Raw genomic sequence first — 14,310 nt, forward strand, 5'->3', positions numbered from 1 at the left:
ATCCTATCATTTTATCTCCCCACACCCACCCTACATGGATGGCATGCCATTTACTCAGGGTCTATTGCCAATCAATTGAAATAAAAAAAGTGGTAAAATACAGTAGTGATGTGGTGGGGCTGTATGTGATGAGAGGTGCTTCATAAAACCCTGGAATCATGGTAAATGATGTCCAGCTGTGTTATTAGGTCTTTGGAGAAGGAAGTGCATCTCAGAGTAATCATTAGACATTATCCTGTATGCTGGAGACACAGCACAATAGAGGTGACCACCTTCTGGGAAGAAGCAGTCCAATGGGAGACAGCTATACACGGAGCTCAACCTTGTCTCCCAAAGGACACACTGGCACAAGTTTGAATTTTGTCCTTTAGCTCCAGAGAAATAAAATTCCCAGGGAATGTAAGACAAAAGAATACTTCAGTAATGAAACACAAGGGATTTCATCCATTAGAGACAAAGGACTGTAAATACTTTCTACACACTGACCAAGATCTACTTTATTCATGTAAGGTGATGAGAAAACACCATTGTACCTTCTAGAAGCCTTATGAGTGGGTCCATCTCCATGTTCTTCCTGGGGGCACAACCTCTGGCTTTAGCAGTGGTACATGGGAGAAACAGCACAGGTAAACTCTTCTCTGGATGAGGAACAACATCATCGCGGGTGCCCAGAGATTGGTCGTGCAGGATGGCCCTCTCTTTTTGGCACAAATAATTGCAAGTTTAATAGATAAAGTCCTGATGAGTTAGAGTCTCTGGTTCTAAAGTCTGATTCTGGCAACATGGCAATGTCTTCTTTCTCTGATCTGTCTTCCCCGGTGCTGGCTCTCATTCCTGCAACCTCCTTCTCTCAACAGCCTTCCTTGCTTCACTGCATTAACGTGTGTGGTAACCTCATTCAACTATTTTTCACATAGTCACTCACAAAACTCTTCTTTACATTAAATTATAGGCTGGACACAAAGAAATGTGTAGACATTTTCCCTTCTTGTAAGTATCACACATTCTATGTAAGGCAACAGACGGTAAGTGCGTGCTTATTCCGGCTCTGCAATCCTACTGAAATGGACCATATTGTTGCACTCCTTCCTGGGGACTTTTAGTGAAGGTTTCACAGAGAGATGATGGTCACACTGAGCTTTGAAGGAGGAGACAAGAGGGGAGTAATGTTGGGATTATTAAAGCCATATGGTGTGCTTTGGAAATTGCACATAATTAATAACTGATGTACAATGAAAGCAAGGAATGGAAAGTGAAGCATGAGTGTGGACAGGTAGGCATCAGCCATGTAACACACAGCTGTATGCATTGCCTAAAGATGGAAAACTCTGAAATTAGCGGAGTGTGGAAATTAGCGGAATGTCAAGGCAGAAGAACTGTCAATCACAGAACTCTTATTTAGCATTAAATTATAGTCTGGACACAAAGAAATGAAAAGATACTTTACCTTCTTTCCAGTATCTGACATTATCCGTAAGGGAACAGACGGTAAGTGCGTGCTTATTCCCGCTCTGCAATCCTACTGAAGTGGATCATAACGTTGTTGCCCTTCCTGCGGACTTTTCATAATGGCTTCACAGAGAGGTGATGGTCACACTGAGCTTTGAAGGAGGAGACAGGAGGGGAGCTTTCGAGATTATCAAAATCACACGGTGTACATCGGAAATTTCACATAAAATTAACTGATGAACAAAGAAAGCAATGAATGGAAAGTGAAGCATGAGCGTGGACAGGTAGACAGCAGCCATATAACACACAGCTGTATATTTTCCTAAGGAAGGACAACTCTGAAATTAGCGGAGCGTCAAGGCAGAATTAGCAGCACAGCATGGGAACAGTTAGACTTGCCTTTGGAGACATTGCTCTGGTTCATGTGCAGAGAAAGCACAGTAGAAGTGGGAGATGAATCTGTGAGGTTTTGGGATATACTACATCCAAAAATCTACCAAATAATATGAGGTAGCTTGACATTTTAAATTACTTTTTATTTATTTAAAATTTTAAAAAGTTATTTAGTTTTTAAACTCCTCTATAAAATTGGCATCAGAATTTGGGTTTAAGAGGTGCCGAATATGGGCATTAAAGCTGTGATTTTGCTAGTCCAAGGCAGGTACTGAACTCTGGGTCAGCTTCATAGCTTATTGTTTTCAAGGTATTTGCATATGACTTATCTTAAAATTTTTACTTTACATCTTCAACAGTTTTTCTAATAGTAACTTATTGTAATGTATTTTTCTTTCTTTTAAACAATTGTTAGAACCCAACCCAGATATCATACCATTCTATAGTTCAGTCATATCAAGCCATGTTGTACATCATCCGTTTCAATACTATTTTCCTTCTTGATATCAGAGCCCTCTTATCCTTTTCCCCTGCCCTCATCTAGGTCCCCTTCCATCGCAGCAGGAACTATCATTCTCGTTATTGTCCCTCACCATAATTGTGATGTAGCAATCACCTCGTTATCCAGTAGAGTATTGTAGAGATGACCATAGTAGATGAAAATGATAAATTTGACTTCAATGGTTAAAACCTTCTCATTTGATCTCTCCACATTATGGTCTATCTGGTTGTTAGTATGTTTTAATATTTTCTATTTTTTCATTTGGGATTTATGTCTGTTGTATTTTGTCGTTGTTGGTAACTCTCTTGACTCTTGGTTATGTATTATCTTATGTTCTCTGTGACATGCTACCCAGCATGGGTGAAGCTCTAGAGATAACGGGTTTGTTTGTTTTATTTTATAGGCAAATAACAAATACAGTAATGACAGTTCCCATAAACCTGTCACTTAGATGCCTATTTTCATCTCTATCCAGATCCTGCATTTATTTGTCAGACTTCCGTGGACTCCTGTGGCTGTGACAGGTTTCCTGATAGTTCTCCTTGTTTGATGCCCATACAAGTGTTGATGTGTGTCCATGAACTGTTTTGTAAAATGTCTCTCACTTGGATTTTGTCTGATGTTTTATCTCAGACAAAGATTGGAGCTGTGGAGTTTAAACTTATTATAATTTTGATTTATTGGTTTTTGGTAGAAGTCCACAAGGGTTAAGTATCAACTTCATTATCATTTTTTCAATAGCTATAAACTGGCTTAGATATTGATCTTAATTGAATTTAATGTATGGATCTAGTAGGGAAGGTTTTACATTTCGCAGTATTATTCATCCTTCCAATTCATGAACAGAGACTAAGTATGCATTTAGTCCTTTCATTTCACTGACAGGTATTATGTAGTTTTTAGAACATTTATTTTGATTGAATTTTGATGTATAATTGCCGTGGTTGAAAATTTCACTTTGGGATGTTACTGTTCATTATTGTTATGTGGAAATATATGGGAGGTTTTACCTTTACTTTGCAAGCTGTCATTTTGCTCTGCTTATCAGTTTTAGTATTTTTCTGTTTGTGGCTGTTTCTTTGGGTTTTCTACATAGGCAGTGAGGTCTTCTGTGAACAAAGAGAGCTTCGTTTCCTCCTTCCCAGTCTGTGTTTTGTATTTTTAAAATTTGCATTATTGTGTTTGTTAGGACTTGCAGTTAAAGAAGAGTGTTAACAGGGGATATCCTTGCCCTGTGATGAATCCAAAGGGGAAAATGTCTAATTTTTCACCATTAAACATGAGCCTAGTGGTCAGTTTCACAGATGTACTCTATCAAGTCAACTTTTTAAACTTTTTTCAACTTTTGGGGGGGATATTAACTTATAAATAATAATTTTGAGTGCTAACAGGTGCTTATTGTGATTTGACTTTATGACTTTTTTTCTTAAGTCAATGTTTCATTCTTCTATATTTTATTTTTTAGTTAGTTGATAGAATATTACATAAATGATTCTAAAATTTTTGAACCACTCTCTCATTTCTGGAATAAATACCACTTAGTTGTAATATATTATACTTGTCATTCATTATTGGATGCAATGAATATTTTTGAAGATATTTGCATTTCTTCTCATGGGTAATATTGAATGGTAGTCATCCTTTGTGATATATTTGTAGCTGGTTTTGATATTACTCACTGCCTTCTAATCTTTTCTGACTCATAGAGATCCTATAGGACAGAAAATAACTGTCCCCATGAGTTTCCAAGACTTTGACTGTGGATGGCGCAGAACGCCTCATCTTTCTCCCATGCAGTGGCAGGTGATTTCAGACTGCTGATCTTGCTGTTGCAGCTTAATGATAATCCAGTATCCCACCAGGACTCCTGGATTTGATATTAGGATACTGCTAGCTTCACAGAATGAATTAGGAAATATTCCATCTGCTCTTGCTTTCTTAAAGAGATTATAGAGAATTTATATCATTACTATTTTTTAAGCTTGTAGACTCCATGATCATTTTACTATTATATTAATCAATCACTGTGTGTCTAATATTAAAATGCCTCCTTAATGCACTGGATTTTCAAAAAGGAATTAAATATTCCTATTAAAAATTATCTTCCATTTTCTATATATGATTATTTAAACTACTTACTTATGTTTAAATATATTTATAATGTGAGTATAAGAATCCATTTAGATCACACATAAAAATATGTATCTACTTGGGTAATTCCACTATTGTTACTTTTCTGGGTATTGTGGGGCTTTGAACTAGGTAATATAACCTCCCTTTCTCTGATTCTTACATCGTTTATAATAATCTTCTTCCATCCTCTGTTGTGTACTTCATTCCTTCCATCCTCTCTGTAGACTGACTTTCTATCACATGGCAGGAGATGGCCACAAATAAAATCTCTGCCGAAGGGATTACTCGTCTCTTGAAATACCCAAAGACCTGGTTTTAGATTACTGATTCTCAACTCAGTTCTCACAGGAGAGTAAAACTGACTTTATTTTATTACCTTTTTGTTGTTGAATTGCCTCAACCTCCATAACACACCATCATAGATGAATATGGAGAGAGCAGGAGCAGTTATCAGTAAATGGGACACACGCTGAGCAGACACCTTAAGCTGCCATCTACAGTCCTAAAAGGGAAATATTATACCGCCTAGAAATTGAGGGAAGAGTAACTTTTGTGGAAGGCTGAATTATAAACCATTCATGTACATTATATTAGTATATACAAATAACACTTCACTGTATCACATAACAATATTGATGCTGTCAGCTGTCACCAAGTCAACTCTAACTCTGGATGAACCCACATGTGCAGAGTCGAACTGTGCTTTGGGATTTTCAAGGCTGTGATTTTGGGCAAGTAGATCACCAGACTTGCCTTTAGATTCCTCCCTGTTGGTTGTAAATGCCAAACTTTTAGGGAGTAGTCAAGTGCTTGCTCATTTGCATCACCTAGCGGCTCAGTAAAATACAGTAGGATATGATAGAATGTGTTGTGGTAACATGACAATACATATAACAATTATAAATGATGTTTAAGTTCTTTATATGGAGTCTGTTACAACCGCATCACCATCTTATCCCATATTCTCATCATTTTTAACTACAACTTTGATCCAGATCCCATTTTTGCACCTCAGTTACATCATCCACCCGTGGTGTCAGAGGGGTGAGGAATAGTCCTGTGTCGGGGGAGCACAGGCGCTGTCTCTGTACAATGTGTTCTTCTCATGACTAGCATCCTGACTGCATTCAGGTTTCTGCTGTAAGCCTCTTTATCAGAAGAGATTATACTAAGGAGCATTACGTTTTACTCTGTAACTTGCTTACGTCTCACCTTAAATTACGTGGTTTACAGACCTGACCAGCATTCAAGAAATCACACACATTCTGATATAACTCATCCACTTAAATTCCCCGATGTGTCGTAGCTGATCCCACTCCCTCTTTGTGTTTCCTGTTTCCATTCCTCCTTCCTAACGCTCTGAATTTTGTTCCTGGGCAAGTGCTGCCCTCTTGAACTTACATAGTTGAATATTGGCACATGGAGGAGAGTTCTGTTCCAGACGTGACTGCGGTGTGCATGCTCCATGACTCCATTGCAACAACTGTTTTTGAATTTCCATCTCTCTTCTAACCTCTGTAAGGGAAGAGCTCAAACATTGCATCTTCTGCTGTTCACATCAAATAAGGGTAAGAATTTTTATTTTTTCACAGAGGTTCCCACAACTGTTAAGAAAACTTTCATAAAATATTTGGTCAAACAAATTTATTAAATGAGCAATCAAATTCTTAAAAATATTTAGATAAATATAATGTTCTAGGGAAAAGATGGTATTAGAAGAAAGGACAGTTAGACAGTTTCAGCATCAAAGAGAATATTGAGCACATGAGATTCAAGAACACAAGATATACAAATATGAGCAGGGATTAATTAACTAACTGTTTAAATAGAAATGTCAGTATATCCCTTAAACTGTTGTTAACAGCTTATGGCAGAGTTTGCAATGCTCTTTTCTCTTTCCCAGTAGTTTCATCAGCCACATGGAACCAGGAAACCACACTCACATTCCAGAATTCATCCTTATGGGGCTTTCTGAAGAGGCAGAGCTGCAGCCCCTCCTCTTTGCACTGTTCCTCTCCATGTACCTGGTCACCTTCACTGGGAACCTGCTCATCATCCTGGCCATCACCACAGACCCCCACCTCCACACACCCATGTACTTCTTCCTCTCCAACCTCTCCTTTGCTGACATCTGTTTCACCTCCACCACTGTCCCAAAGATGCTGATGAACATCCACATGCAGACCAAAGTCATTACATATGAAGACTGCATCATGCAGATGTATTTTTTCTTGCTTTTTGGGGGATTTGACAACTTCCTATTGACAGTGATGGCCTATGACCGATATGTGGCCATCTGTCACCCACTGCACTACATGGTCATCATGAACCCAAGATCCTGTGGCCTCCTGCTTCTGGCCTCCTGGATATTGACGTTTCTAGACTCTGTATTACAAAGTTTGATGGCTTTGCGACTGTCTTTTTGTACAGAATTGGAAATCTCCCATTTCTTCTGTGAACTTAATCAGGTCATCCATCTTGCTTGTTCTGACACCTTCCTCAATGTCTTAGTGATGTATTTAGTAAGTGGACTTCTGTGTGCTGTTCCATTCATTGGGATCCTTTTCTCTTACATGAAGATTGTGTCCTGTGTTTTGAAAATTTCATCAGCTGGGGGCAAATATAAAGCCTTTTCCACCTGTGGGTCTCACCTCTCTGTGGTTTCCTTGTTCTATGGTACAGGTCTTGGAGTTTATCTTAGCTCTGCCGCTATTGAAAAATCTAGGGCCACTGCAGTAGCCTCAGTGATGTACACTGTAGCCACACCCATGCTGAATCCTTTTATCTACAGTCTTAGAAATAAAGACATAAAGCAAGCCCTAAGAAAACTCTTCAGCTGAGGAACATTCTATATAACAGAAATGCATCCTTAAGTTTAGAGAGCTTCTTTTGAAAATCAAAATTCAAAATAATAAAAATCTGTATTATACTTTCCTCAGGTCTAAATGTGTTTATGTACAAATTCAACAGCTGTAGTAAATTCCTTTTTTTTATTTTGTTAAAAAATATATATATATATATATATATATATATATATATATATATATATATATATATATATATATACTTTAACCGAATCTTCCCTTCAATGGCCAATTCAGCTTTCATTAGGAAATAGGTTTTCATCACTCACCATAGAGGAATAGCATGCAGTTATCACAAAGGGCCGGTGCTAGTTATTATCCAGAACCATTAAAAACTGGGACACAAATTGTATAATTCCTATTTTGGAAAATGTTTTTCTAACGATTACATCGGGCATGAAACTTTCAACCCACCTTGGTTATTTTTTTACACTGAAGCCATGTTGAATATTTTAAGCATGAAGTTTGTTAATTTGCCCTTATTAAATTATTCAAAGCACTGGTGGTGGTATGTTCAAATATTGGAAATGGCCTCCATAACCACACTGAAAACCAGACCAGCTAAGCATGCTGATACGTCTTCTATCATCAAAAAGACGGGAGAATCAAACAACTGAACTTATTGACTTCCTATACACGATTAATTTTCTGCCATCCAGATAATAGAAATTTTTGGTATAATTTTTAGTTCAAGATCATTGGTTTCAAGACCTCTCTAGATCTCAAATTGTTTAGCAAAGGTATGCATATCCCTTCCTGGCTTCAATGATACTACTTGAAATTGGCCTTCATTGTTTCAAAAGAACCTAGTGATCTTCAATTATGCTTGACTATAAAGTTCTCTTCACCAAAGCATCTGCCTCACTTGTGCCCTTGAGTCTCTCCCCGCAATCTGGTCAGCATCCTTAGCATGTTACAGGGGCCATTGATTTGAATTAGCAAATAACTCTCACAAATAATATAACCATATGAATATATTGATATAGCATGTGAAATGTTGTTATGCTATATAATTTTCAATTATGTTATATGATATTATGAAATAAAATTTGATTATTATGTATGAACGATCTTATGGACATTAACATTTAGGCTTTTTATCTATTATGATCTGTAGGTGTGTAGACACTCACTGAGAATATCCTAACCTCCCATTTCCAAATACCCTCCTTATAGGGATGGCATTCCATTTACTCAGGGTCTATTGTCAATTGATTGAAATAAACCATGGTAAAAAAACAGTGAGGGTGGTGGTGCTGTATGTGATCAGAAGTGCTTCATAAAACCCTGGCATCTTGGTAAATGATGTCCAGCTGTGATCTTCAGGTCTTTGGAGAAGGAAGTGCATCTCAGAGTGATCATTAGCCATTACCCTACATGCTGGAGACACAGCACAATAGAGATGACCGCCTTCTGGGAAGAAGCAGTCTAATGGGAGAAAGCTGTACATGGAGCTCCACATTGTCTCCCAAAGGACAAACTGGCACACGTTTGAATTTTGTTCTCTTAACCCCAGAGAAATAAAATTCTCAGGGAATGTAAGACAAAAGAATGCTTCATTAATGAGGCACAAGGGATTTCATCCACTAGAGCCAAAGGACTGTAAATACTTCCTTTACACTGACCCAGATCTACTGGATTCATCTAAGGGGATGAGAAAACACAGATGTACCTTCCAGAAGCCTCATGAGTGGGTCCATCTCCATGTTCTTCCTGGGGCACAACCTCTAACTTTAGCAGTGGCACATGGGAGAACCAGCCCTGTTGAAGTCTTCTCTGATAATAAATGGGTGGAACACAACATTATTGCAGGTGCCCAGAGACTGGTCATGCGTGATGGCCCTCTCTTCATGGTAGTGTCTGTAGGCGTATCAACAGGTATAACAAATAAAATAAATTTTAATGGATAAAGTCCTCCTAATTAGAATCTCTGGTTCGAGAGACTAGTTCTGGCTACCTGACAATGTCTTCTTTCTCTGATGTGTCTTCCCCGGGGCTGGCTCTCATTCCTGCAACCTCCTTCTCTCAACAGCCTTCCTTGCTTCACTGCATTAATGTGTCTGTTAACCTCATTCAACTATTTGTTCACATGGTCTCTCAAAAAACTCCTATTTAGCAGCAAATTAGACTCTTGACACAAGAAATGAATAGACATTTTCCCTATTTGCAAGAATCTTATATTCTACACAGGGTAACAGACGGTAAGTGCGTGCTTATCCTGGCTCTGCAATCCTACTGAAATGGATCATAATGTTATTGCCTTCTCTGTGGAATTGTAGTGAAGGTTTCACAGTAAACATGATGGTCACACTGAGCTTTTAAGGTGGACACAGGAGGGGAGTAATTTTGGGAGATATTTTTAAAACATATGGTGTGCATTGGAAATTGCAATTAATTAATCACTGTTGACAATGAAAGCAGGGAATGGAAAGTGAATCATGAGTGTGGACAGGTAGGTAGCAGCCACCTAACACACAGCTTTATATTTTGCCCAAGGATGGACAAGTCTGAAACTAGCAGAGAGACAAGGCAGAGTTAGCAGCAGCGTATGTCTGCAGTCAGACTTGCCATAGGAGACATTGCTCTGGTCCATGTGCAGAGCTGACTCCTGCTCCTTTGAAACCCGTAGAGAGATGAACAGTGGAAAAGCACAGTTGGCAGCAGAATTTGAGTTAAAGAGATGCAGAATATGCGAGTTAAAGCTTTGATTTTTCTAGTTCAAGGCAGGTAGTAGACTCTAGGTCAAGTTCACAGCTAACTGTTTTTAAGGTACTTGTATATGATTAATTTTAAAGTTTTTAGTTAACTTTCCCTTTTAACAGTTTTTCTAATACTAATTTATTTTAATGTATTTTTCTTTCTTTCAAACAATTGTGTTAGGACCCAATCCAGACATCATATCTTTCCATAGTTAAATCATATCAAGCAGTGTTATACATTATCACTTTGAAACATTTTTTCCTTCTTGTACTTCTTGATATCAGCTCCATCTCATGCTCTCCCTGCCACCCCATCTATGTCACCCCATCCCCGGCAGGAACTCTTATTCTAGTTATTGTCTCTGACAATAATTGAGATAGAGGATCAACCTGCTTATCACAGTATTGTAGAGATGACCATAGTTGATTAAGATGATACAATTGACTTGAACAGTTAAAACATCTCAGCGTTGGCAGGGTTTCCGCATGGGTTCCCAGGGCTGCTTCTGGTTCAAGTGTCTTTTCAGCTGCTGTGTCTCCCAGGCTGTGAGCAGAGAGTCACCCACCTCCAAGGAGGAAGCGCCAGATTTCCCAGAATTCTCAGAAGGCCATGCCCAAACAGAAGCCTCATTGTCTATGATCCAATTGCCAGATTAGAATCCACCCCTCCACTCATAATCCTCTCAAATTGACAATCATAAAACAACCACACCCAGGATGGGTGAAACTCTAGAGATAACAGGTTTGTTTGTTTTTTAATAGAAAAACTATAAATACAGGAAAGACATTTTCCATTAACCTTTCACTTAGTTGCCTATTTTCATTTCTATCCAGAATCCTGCATTTGTTTGTCAGACTGTCTTGGACTCCTGTGGCTGTGACAGGTAGCTGATATTGTTGACATGTGTTGTTTAATTACTTTGTAAAATGTCTATCACTTGGTATTTGTCTGATATTTGTCTCATGAATAGATTGAGGTTATGAAGTTTAATTTTTTTTAAATTTTGATTTCTTGGTTTTAGGGAGAAGACCACAAGGGTTGTTTCAACTTCATCCATTATTTTGTCAATAGCTGTAAACTAGCTCAGATCTTGAGTACAACTGCATTAGTATATGGATCGAGTTGGTAAGACTTTACATTTCACAGTGTTGCTGATCCTTCCTATTCATGAACAGAGAATGTCTATTTATACGGTCCTTTCATTTCTCTCACCGGCACCTTGTAGTTTTCAGTCTATGAATTTTGTTTGCATTTTGGTCTATTATTTCCATTGCCTCACAATTTCATTTTGGTATGTTACTGCTCATTATTGCTATGTGGAAATGTATTTGTTGTTATAGCTTTACTGTGCAACCTATGATTTTGATCTCTTTATTAGTTTTAGTATTTTTCTGTTTCTGGCTGTTTCTTTGGGTTCTCTACTTAGACAGTGATGTCTTCTGTGAACAGAGACAGCTTTGTTTCTTTCTTCCCAGTTTGTGCGGCTTTCATTTTTTAAATATGTGTTATTGTGTTTGTTAGAACTTCCAGTTAAATAAGAGTGATAAGAGGGCATATCCTTGCCCATTTATGAATCCAATGGGGAAAATATCTTATTTTTCACCATTAAACACAATGCTCGCTCTAAGGTTTATAGATGTATTCTATCAAGCCAACTTTTAAAACTTTTTTCAACTTTTGGGGGGAAATTAAAATGTAAGTAATAATTTTGAGTGCTATCAAATGCTTATTGTCATCTGACTATGATTTTTTTCTTAAGTTGATGTTTAGTTTTTCTATATTTTATTATTTTTCTTTAGCTAACTGATGAAGGTTATTACATAAACTGATTTTTAAATTTTGAACCACTCGCTTATGGCTGGAATAAATATCACTCAATTGTAATATGTTATTCTTGTCATACATTGTTGGATTCAATTAGGTAGTATTTTGTTGAAGACTTTTGCAATTCTGTTCATGAGTAATATTGAGTGATAGTCTTCCTTTGTTATATATTTTTATCTGGTGTTGATATTACTCACTGCCATCGAATCTATTCTGATGCATAGAGACCCCGTAGGACAGAGTATAATTGTCCCTATGAGGTTCCAAGACTTTTACTGTCGATGGAGTAGAAGCCTCATCTTTCTCCCATGCAGTGGCTGGTGATTTCAAACTGCTGATCTTGCTCTTGCAGCTTTGTGATAATCCACTCTCCCACCAGGACTCCTGGATTTGATAATAGGATACAGCTGGCTTCACAGAATGAGTGAGGAAATATTCCCTGAGCTCTTGCTTTCTGAAAGAGATTATATAGAATTTATATCATTACTATTGTTTTAAGGCTTATAGAATCCACTAGCATTTCATGAGTATATTAAATAATAAAGTGTTTAATGTCACAATGACCCCTAAATGCACTGCATTTTGGAAAAGGAATTAAATGAAGTCCATTTAAAAATCCTCTTCCATTTTTCTGTATAAGAATATTTCAATCAATTACTAATATTTTAATCTTATATTTACAATGTGAGCATAGGAGTTCATTAAAATCACATATAAAAATTTGTATCTAGTTGGTTAAGTCACTCTATTTTTACTTTCTGGGTATTGTGGGTTTAGGTAATATAATGTTACTTTCACTGAATCTTACATAGGTTATAATAAAAAAATCTCCTTTCCTCCCCTTTAGTCTTCTTCATTCCTTCCTTCGTCTGAGTAGACTGGCTTTCTACCACATGGCAGAAGAATGTTGCAAATAAAATCTCTGCCCAAGGGATTACTGGTCTTTGAAATACCCAAAGACCTGGTTTTGGATTATCGACTCTCAGCTCAGTTCTCACAGGACAGTGAAACTGACTTTTCTTTTTTTAGTTCTTTTTGGTCTTTGAATTGGCTCAGCCTCCATAACACACCCTCGTAGATCAATGTGGAGAGAGCAGGAGCAGTTATCAGTAAATGAGATACATGTTGAGCAGATACCAGAGTAACTTTTTAGTATAAAGAAATAACTCTACACTGTATCACTAATAATATTGATGCTGTCAGCTGTCACCAAGCCAACTCCAACTCTGGATGAACCCACATGTGCAGAGTAGAACTGAGCTTTGGGATTTTCAAGGCTGTGATCTTGGGGAAGCAGATCACCAGGCTTGCCTTTGGATTCCTCCCTGTTGATTGTAAATGCCAAACTTTTACATAGCGTTCCAGTACTTATGCATTTGCACCAGTAGCTGCTCAGAATAATGCAATAGGATGTGATATTATGTGTTACAATAATACATGTAAAAACAATAAGTGATGTTTAAGTTCTTTATCATGTAGTCGCTTACAATTTCATAACTACCTGATCTCATATTCCCACAACTTTTAACTACAACTTTAATCAAGATTCATTTTTGCACCTCAGGTACACCATCACCGTGGTGTCAGAAGGGTGAGGAATAGTCCTGTGTCAGGGGAGCACAGGCGCTGTCTCTGTACAACGAGTTCTTCTCGTGACTAGCATCCTGACTGCATTCAGGTTTCTGCTGTAAGCCTCTTTATCAGAAGAGATTATACTAAGAAGCATTTCTTTTTAATCTGTAACTTGCTTATGTCTTACTGTGAATTAAGTGATTTACAGAATTGAGCCAATATTCAAGAAATCACACACATTCACATTTCACTCATCTATTGGAATTGCCTGATGGACCACAGTTTATCCTGATGTCGCTTTGTGTTTTCTGTTTCCGTTCCTCCTTCCTTCCTCTCTGTATTTTGTTCCTAGGAAAGTGCTGCCCTCTTAAACTTATACAGTTTATTATTGATACGTGGAGGAGAGTCCTGTTCCAGACATGACTGATGTTTGCATGCTCCATCGGTCCATTGGACCAATTGTTTCCTTGTGTCTTTCAACTTCCATCCCTCTTTCTACCCCTCTAAGGGAAGAGCCAATAGTTGTATCTTATGTTGTTCACATCAAATAAGGGTAAAAACTGTAATTCTTCCACTGAGGTATCCAAAATTTTAAGAATACTGAGTATAAAATAATTGATTAAACATATTTGTTGAATAAACAATCAAAGTCTTAAGGAAATTGTAGAGAAATATAATGCTATAAGGACAAAGTGATATTAGAAGATAGGACAGCTAGACAGCTTTCACATCAAAGAGAATATTGAGCTTATTAGATTCAAGAAGATGAGATACACGGATGTGAATAGAGATAAATTAATTGTTTAAATTATAAATCACATTATATTCCTTATATTGTTAACCACTCACGGCATGTGTTTGCAAAGCTCTTTT

General features: G+C 37.5%; 1 protein-coding gene across 1 annotated transcript; it reads left to right on the forward strand.

Moving 5' to 3' along the window:
- The first annotated feature begins 6,570 nt into the window (after positions 1-6,570).
- Positions 6,571-7,317, forward strand: LOC142450108 (olfactory receptor 7A17-like). The gene has a single exon (XM_075551690.1). It carries the CDS (start codon positions 6,571-6,573, stop codon positions 7,315-7,317), a length of 747 nt encoding a protein of 248 aa, XP_075407805.1.
- Positions 7,318-14,310: the final 6,993 nt, after the last annotated feature.

Source organism: Tenrec ecaudatus, chromosome 1 (genome assembly GCF_050624435.1).
Source record: "Tenrec ecaudatus isolate mTenEca1 chromosome 1, mTenEca1.hap1, whole genome shotgun sequence".
NCBI lineage: Eukaryota > Metazoa > Chordata > Mammalia > Afrosoricida > Tenrecidae > Tenrec > Tenrec ecaudatus.

Excerpts from the sequence above, each read along its gene's own strand:
- LOC142450108 (XM_075551690.1), top strand. The coding sequence starts at position 6,571 with ATGTACTTCTTCCTCTCCAACCTCTCCTTTGCTGACATCTGTTTCACC.